The sequence below is a fragment of the Nanorana parkeri genome, unplaced genomic scaffold (genome assembly GCF_000935625.1).
Source record: "Nanorana parkeri isolate BGI_ZX_2015 unplaced genomic scaffold, ASM93562v1 scaffold2246, whole genome shotgun sequence".
NCBI lineage: Eukaryota > Metazoa > Chordata > Amphibia > Anura > Dicroglossidae > Nanorana > Nanorana parkeri.
The window spans coordinates 87819-96400 of record NW_017308514.1 but is presented as its reverse complement, the minus strand read 5'-3'; the positions used below and the strand labels follow the sequence as shown (position 1 = coordinate 96400).

Below are 8582 nucleotides of genomic sequence, written 5' to 3'. Positions count from 1 at the left end.
GGCAGGCTTTCTATTCATTAATACAAGCCTGCCGTGATTGACTCAGCACTGAGCCAATCACGGCAGGCTTTCTATTCATTAATACAGGCTTTGAATACTTAATTGCCGGCTGCCGCAGCTCTGCGTGTTCCTCAGCGGCAGCCGAAAATGGTAAAATAGTCCGCTATCGCTGCGTCCCTTTGGTAATGCGGACCTGGGCTTGCGTGCCAGCAGAGGGGGCCCCACGTGCCCACTCTGGCACGCGTGCCATAGGTTCGCCACCGCTGGCCTAGGGGGCTAACAAGCCCCCTATATAATAGCAAATATAATGTGACAGGTCCTCTTTATGATAATTGCAGAAACTTCACCAGCACACCAAATCCTTATAGGATCAAAATTCGTAGATTTATTGCAAACTCATTACAGTTGCACAAGTGCTTTCGAGGCCACACAGGGTCCCTTAATCAGACTTAGCAATGCCAGGTTTAAAGATGGCCGCCGCTACTTGCGGCAGCCATATTTAAAAATGTAATGTGCAGTGGAGAGTCTGGAGACAGGGGGAAACCCTGTAGGCCCGCACAGAGCACCGCAGGTGAGGAACTGGAATGTGCATGCCCCCGCAGCCCCCGTTACGCCAAAACAAGTGACAAACCCCTGATGACGTCACATGTTTTGACGTAACGTACGTAGGGCAGAGCTTCTGATGTCGCTGCACTGAGCTGAGCCGGACGAACAGATTTTTTTATCGCTTTGCTGCCACTTGCCCTGCTGGTCTGATCCAGCAATACCCAATGCCTGTACTGTTTACACCATTGTGAGTACGCATTTTGTATTTAATAAATTGCATTTTATTGGACATTACGCACTATGTCCTTGTCCTTTTTCTCTTTCCTCCTGGATTTATGCTGGTACATGTGATCTGAGGAGACCTTATCGCTTTTTCTGCGCATGGGCTTCCCTCCCCCATTAAGAAGGGAAAAAGCGCATTTGACCTAGCTCTGTGGGTCTACCTCCCCACGTGAGCACTCACTTGTTATCACTCACTGGAGGTGAAGGTCTGCCTGCATTGTGTGATTATCCTTATCTGAGAGTTGCATGCAGATTGGCTGTGAATCATCTGAGGAATTTTCTTGCACAATCACCATTGTTTGCTTTTGTTTTTTCCTGGGACTCTTTTTGTCTTTATTGCTTTTTTTGTTTGTGTGTGTAGATATATTTTTATGCCTCATTTGTTTGAAGGCTCATATATGCGATTCATTTATACATGTTTCAATGTATTAGGTGTGTATGATTATTAGCTCGGCACAATATTGTTTTTCACAGTTAAACAAACTTGTATTTCATTTACTTACAAATAGAGTGTATCCACTTCCTGGTACAGTTCTGGCACAAATGATGTATGTGCCAAAGTGTTGCATCTTGGGAAGGTCACATCATCAGAGCATTGCTGAGAAATCTCATCTGCAATCTCATGAGATCTCAGGGAAAGGCATTTTCCTCCCCTAAGATGATGATGTGCATGGTCGTATGTCCTAGTCAGATGTGCCAGTGTTTCAGGAAGTAAAGGGAGATCTAGTAATATGCCCTTAGTAAACATGGCCACTGTCAGAAGACTGGGAAAGAAAAGAGAAATATGGTCTCGCTGGGAGTGAAGGGCCTAATTTGCATCTTATTTCAAGTTATGCCAGTTTTTTCAAATGATACGCTGTATTGCGTTATGGTTGTTGTTAGAGGTGGTGATAAATCTCAGCTTCAGAATTGGGATGTGTAGTTTCTTTGGGCGAGTGTAGATTCAGATAAGTGGAATAGGCACCATGGATGAGTATGTAAGGGTATGATTTTTCTTTTCCAAGGGCAGCTTGGAGGACACAGCTCCACTGAAATCATTAGGTCTGCTCTGCAAAGCTCAGCAGTCTGGGCCTTTTTTCATACATGTGCTGCAGACAAAACTGGTAGTGGTTTGCAGCCTGTGCCTGCACCATTTTAAGTGTAACAAATCAACCACTCATTTTAGTACCATATGTATGAGGAGACAAAAGGCTGTTCAGCACAAAGCTTATGGAAACAGAACACATGAACGCTACCAGTCAGAAGCAAAAAGCCCACAATCCTTCTTCTTCTCGGCCCTCTTTCAAGATGCTCCACCAGTCCATAGTTATTTCCATCAGCAGCCGCTGCAGCACCTTCTGCCTTAAGTGATAGGGATGGGAGTCTGACAAGGGGTTTGAGAGAATTAGCTTATGGCTCATCAAGAGGGTCAGCATGCAGCCAAACTTAGTAAGACCAAGCATAGGCTTCAACCTAACTGAAAGGTGTCAAACCCCACCCTTCCATCTCCAGCTACATCATTGAACAGGCTGGTGTCTCTTCCCTAGCTGCCACAAGCCTCAAGCCACCCACATTCACAGCGTCTTAATGCCAGCTTGGCAAATTTTCTGGCTTCATAGCTGTTCCCTTTCCAGCTAGTAGAGTCTGCCCCCTTCCAAGAATTTGCAGCCTGTCTCAGGCAGGCTTTAGCCATTTTTTTCTTGATGTCCATCTCTGCCCTCCACTAGCATATGGAAGGAAATATCTCCTTGTCGTTGGATCATTTGGTTAGTAGCAGACCTGACCTCAGACACGTGGTACAGTAAGCATTAGCAACAATGTCACATTCTCATTCATTCACTTGGTGAACTTGCTGGGAGCTGGGAAGGATATAGGATGGGGCATGCTACCTAGTGTAGTGCAACTTGGTGATGATGACAGCTCCGCAACTGCTACCCCCTCCTCCTTATTGGTCACATCAGAGACACCAGTCCCTAGACTACCGGGAAAAAAAACAGCAGTTTTTTTCCAAGTTAAAATTAATCAGATAGTGATGCTACTGCTTTACGTAAGCCAAGTATTAATCTGATATTTCAAAAAATGTATTACAAATACAAATTATGTAAATTATGTGATGCCACAGTGCTGACACAGGAAACAGTGTCACCGGCACTGTCCCCAAGAATAGTTATGTTCTATAACACCACATATAGCTCAAAGCCATATTTGTAACATCTAGTTTTGAGGAATTGGTGTTTTTTTCATGTCGCCTTTAAAGTTGCAAAAAATGGGGGGCATCTCCCTGCTAAATGGTATTTTTTTTTGCAATGGTACATGTCCCCCATGCCCTTTTTTGGTCAATCCCTCAACTTAGAAATGGAGATAATTAAATTCCAAGATTTACCTCCTATTGACTTCAAAGGGGTTCACATTAAAGTTTACAAATGGCAAACTATTTGGCGTATATGCTTAACGCACCCACAAACCAAACCTGAGTAAGTCCACCCATCACTAATAGTTACCATCACACCATATGAACTGGGGGTGTGACTTACTCAATATTGTTGCAATGAGTTGGGTCCTCTCTTATTTCATTGCCTATTATTAGGTGGTATATTAATTTCCTGACATATGAGCTATGTCAAGGTATGTCCCCTTGCAATAAGTATCTGGTTTACTTGCTACAATAATTATTTCATATGCTTTAGATGTATGATCTATTGTATACTGCTGCAGGTGTAGAGAATATGAGCTCATCCAGATCAGGTGTCCATTTGAATGCCTGTGCTTGCTTGTTTATTCATGGCTGTTTTTTTGAGTGGTGTGTGCATTTTTTTTGCAAGTGTGTTCCTCCATATTGTCTTTCTATCATTACTATTTTCTATTTATTCTATAATAGGATTGTGTGTTTAATATTGTGGTGCAAACCGTGTATAACAGGATGAAAAGTGTTTTTCTACTTAAAACATATGTGGCAAGTTACATCACCCGGCATACCCGAAGGGTTGTTTAAAATGAGAAACAACTCAGCGAGTGGCAAGCTGTTGTTTAATGGCGATAGTAATACTAACACTAAATAAATTACTTTGGATGTAGCATGTGATGTATTTAGCTTTGTTTACCCTATTTACCCACAGTTCTAATAAACTTAATAAATATGAGTATATTTTTTATCACTTTTAGACTCCTCATGTGGACCACCACAAAAAATTTCAAATGGAGAAATTAGAGGACAAGAAAAGACCACATACCTAACAGGAGAAGAAGTAATTTATGATTGTGTTCGCGGCTTTACAGTGGGTAATAATGCAAATTTTATCACCTGTGAGAACGCTGCTTGGACAGAACCACCAGAATGCAGAAGTAGGTGCTTTTTGTTTGCAGTAAATATAGTATTACTGTATGACTTTATAATTATTGACTTCTGCCTTGGACAACATAAGCTATCTAATATATATTGGTATTTCACTGATCGATAAAACCTACTGATGTTTTACAAAATCTAAGCTTTGTAATAAGTTTTAAAAGAAATCTTGTAGTTTCATAATAAATGAGCATGAGGATCGATTTTTTTCTTCTTCACAGCTTACATAGTTTTTACCACTGAATGCACTGCACATTGACCAACCCCTGGATGGTACCATCTTCTTCCTTTTAATAATCACTTAATCTCTACATGCACCCGACCTCTTGTTCTCCCTTTTTGTTAAATATATAACACGTGGAATTGTACATAAAGCCATCAAATCCATGTTTTCAATTTGGATTATGTAAGTTTGTGAATGACTTCATGACAGCAGTATTTTGCATTTTATTTCTACCTTTTAAACTGGATAAAAATAAGGGGGCCACGGGTGGCGCATGCATGCAGCGGACAAAGATGGCAGGCTTCAAACTCCGCTCCGCTTCTCCTTGGCACTTTTGGGAAGCTAGTGTATCATCTCTTACTCATACTCCCACTGCTTTTAGGCCATACTTCATTTCTTGCTCATCCTCATCATGTGACCTCCGGGGTGGAAACATAAGACCCAGCAAGGCAAATCGATTAAAGAGGTCAAGATAGCACCAATATCCTCAGAGCTGCCTGAGCTGGACTCCACAGCTCCAGGAAGAAGCTGATGCTGAGAGCTCCCCCTCGTCTTCCTGTGAAATTTCCCAGAGGGATCTGCTCCATCGCATCAACCGTATGCTCCACAAGGCCATGTAAACAACCTCTAAACAGATCACTGGTCACCTGAGCTGGGTAGAGCTGCAGCTTCACATGGACAGTGCTGCTTCCACTCTCGCCTTTCATGAAAGGGATCTAGAGTCCTTGCACGATGACAGTTGTCAACTTGCAGCCAAGTTAGAGGGTTTAGAGAATTGCTCTCTGTGTTCTAATTTCTGCTTTCATGGCATTCCTGAGCACGTTGTGGATCTACAGACAACCATCAAAGCCATGCTACAGTGGAACGCCTTGAGCTTGAACGAATCCACCACGCACTAACTTGGAGATCCCCTGATGATCCTCCCAGAGACTTAATAGTTTCTATTCTACAGCATGAAAGAAGCGGTTCTCCAAGCTTCTCGCAATGCTCCAACGCTTATTTTTCAGGGCTATAAATATCATGTTTTTGCTGATTTGGCCCCTACTATGATCGCCAAAAGAAGAGAATCGAAACAAATCCTAGAGATCCTCCAAAACCATCACATCTCATATCACTGGGGGTTTCCTTGCTGCCAGCTCTTCAACTACAAAGGCTGCCAATATCGGGGATCTACTCTTTCTGAACTCTGTTCTATCTTGACCGATCTCCATCTAATGCCTCAGAAGGATTCTCCCCTGGCTTTTACTTCATCTAAAAGAAGATGAATCTACAACACTCTCCTTTTACTTTACATCATGCTATCGGTAAAAAGCAATTCTCTGCTCTTCCTGCGATGGTCCCTGATTCTGCGGACTGATGGGATTCACCTTAACCCAATTTTTCTGTTGCTATTTTCTATTTTATTCATATATACATAGATTGCATATGTCAATTATCTGCTTTTATTTCTATTTATTTGTTCTCTGCTCCAGATTTTCATCCTTGTATGCTAGAGCTTGCACCCCTGCCTACTGCGGCTCTTTAAATTGTTTTTACAGGCACTCATTTACCCAGTCCGTGCTTGACCTACTGGATCGTTCATTGAGCCCTGCTAATTGAACCTAACTGACAATTTGACACCCTGTGTAGTATGTTTTTTTGCCTGGATGCTTTGTATAGTCATTCTTAGCATGAGCCACCTCTGTGTCAAGTTAAATACCATTGCTCCCTACCGTTGATTTTCATAGTGGACTAGTTTTTCTTTCCACTATAAAAATCCATTGTGAATGGGAACCAGTAATGTCTTTTTTGAGCCACTTTGCCCTTCTTGGTTCTCTGTTAGTCCCTATTTTGTATTGTTCTCTCTCTCTCTCCCTCTCCCTCCCTCCCTGTATTTTCACTACCAATATCCCCCAAAAAATTTTCTTGCTAGTGATTCATGGAAGAAACGTGGTGCATTAATTGGTTTTCTTTACTCTACACAATTTGTATGTAGCAAAGAGACTGCAGACCCAGCTGAGAAGTACCTAATTCTTCTCTCAGACCACGATGTGACTATTGTTACCTATTATGCATCCAACTCTAAACCCCTCCCGTTCTTTTGCCACCTTCTTTTGACTGATGCTCATCACCAAATGGGCACATTAATTACCTGTGGAGACTCCAATCTTACACTATCCCCCATTCTTGATAAATGTACCATTCTGACTTCCCCTACCTCCTCCCCTAACTCTTTTTTTCCCCCCAGAATTGATCGCATTTTCACTACCCATGCTTGCTACCTATACAGCCTTTCCCTTGGTCCGACCATTGGGTGGTTACGATGTCTTTGGCTTCCCTTTTAGCGGTCCCCACAGACCCTTCCTGGTCTTTGAATGACTACCTTCTATCTGAAGAATCTCAACAGAATGTTCTTCAAGCCATCTTATCTTGCTATCATTCACACCCCTGAAGTATCTCCTATCACGCTGTGGGAGGGTGTATAAGGCTGTTATCTGGGGTGAGTGCATTAAACTGGCCTCCTCCTCTCTTAAAGAGAGGTTGTAGAAATAGAAGCTTCTTGAACTCAAATTTACTGAAGCTGCCTCCCTATTTCAGCACCAACACTCCCCTGCTAACAAACTTCGCCTAGACAATGCCAAACGCTATCTCAACTTACTTTTGACTCATCTAGCTGATAAAAAACATATGTGCACTCAAAGCTGCTCTTATATGAAAGCAAATAAACAAGATACCATGCTCGCCTCACTGTTGACGCGCATCATAAACCATACCGACTTCGCATAGACCAAAATACCATTACTACCAAGTCCTCTCTCATTGCACAAGAATTTCAAAAACACTTAACACAATTATACATTTCTTACCAAGGTTTCTCATCATCACTTGCAGATCGCATGTTTTCATCAGTTCACCTCCCCCAGGTTCAGGACGGCCTTAAATAATTACTGGATTCCCCTATTACAGACAGAGATCCTTGCAGCCATTAAATCATTAAAGCCTCCTAAGTCGGTGGGCCCGAATGGCTTTCCCCATTATATTATAAAAAAAATGTCTAATGCCACCACTAACTGTCCTTTAATTCTCTCAGATCCAGTGTCTCTTTTGGCCATGAATCCCTTTCTGCAACAATTTATATGCTCTAACTATAGGCCCATTTCCCTTTTGAACATTAACATCAAATTATTAGCTAAGGTCTTCACGAACAGACTCAACTCAGGTATTGGCCAGTTTATACATAAGGACCAAGTCGGTTTTATTCCATTTTGTCAAGCTACTGATACCATCCGCAGGGTTACTATTCTAATGGGTATGGCTAGAAAACGCAAAATCCCTTTAATGCTATTCTCTTTAGACATCAAAAAAGCATTTGACACATTTTCCTGGCCTTATTTATTTAATTTTATATGTCACTTTTCTGCAACAAATTTTTGCTCGTAATTATCATTTAGCTCATCAGAAATTAAAGAAAATTTAGAATTCATCTGAATCCGATTGCCAAAACAAATTGACTTTCAGACCCAAATCCCAGAGAAATGAAATAATAAAACATCCGAAATGTAAGCCTGCAAAAAATTTGTTTAGTTTCAAGTCTACTTAATATAATGAGAGAGGACCAACAGGCAAACCACATATACATTTTTGGTAATTAACATTGCCTGCACATTGAAAATAAAATGTACTTTTTAAATAATTTAGAATATATAAAGCCAAAACCATTTTAGTTTAGCTTTGGATTATGTGTTGAAATGTTAGAACATGGTCAGGTCAAATTTCCTTCATGAGGCACAGATGGAAAGTAAAAAAGGGGTTACAACTATAGATATACATTAAATCACAAAATGCTATAAAACAGTTAATATACAACTATATAACTTTGCATAAATCTGCTTTGTTTTTATAGGAATTGGACAGTCTTGCGGTGCACCACCAGTAGTCCAAAATGGAGATGTCCCAGACCTAAGAAAACTGAGCTATCCATCAGGTTCTTCTGTAAAATATAAGTGTGCAAATTATTATAAAATGGAAGGCAAAGAAACCATTACATGTAGAGATGGAGAATGGGAAAAAGAGCCAATCTGTAGAGGTATGTTCACTGCTATGATTTCTGTGTATAACTATATAGAGATTTTTTCTCACCACATATTTGGCAAATTTGGTTTTAAACAGGGACAGGTGTGTGTGTGTATATATGTGTGTGTATCTACTGTATATATATATATATATATA

General features: G+C 41.0%; 1 protein-coding gene across 1 annotated transcript in view; it reads left to right on the top strand.

The window, feature by feature from the left end:
- Positions 1-8582, top strand: part of LOC108801196 (coagulation factor XIII B chain-like) — a 51540-nt gene that overhangs the window by 6838 nt on the left and 36120 nt on the right. Inside the window, exons 2-3 of the mRNA XM_018573128.1 lie at positions 3970-4149; positions 8257-8439. Coding sequence (XP_018428630.1) covers positions 3970-4149; positions 8257-8439 — 363 coding nt within the window. The remainder of the gene's footprint in view (positions 1-3969; positions 4150-8256; positions 8440-8582) is intronic.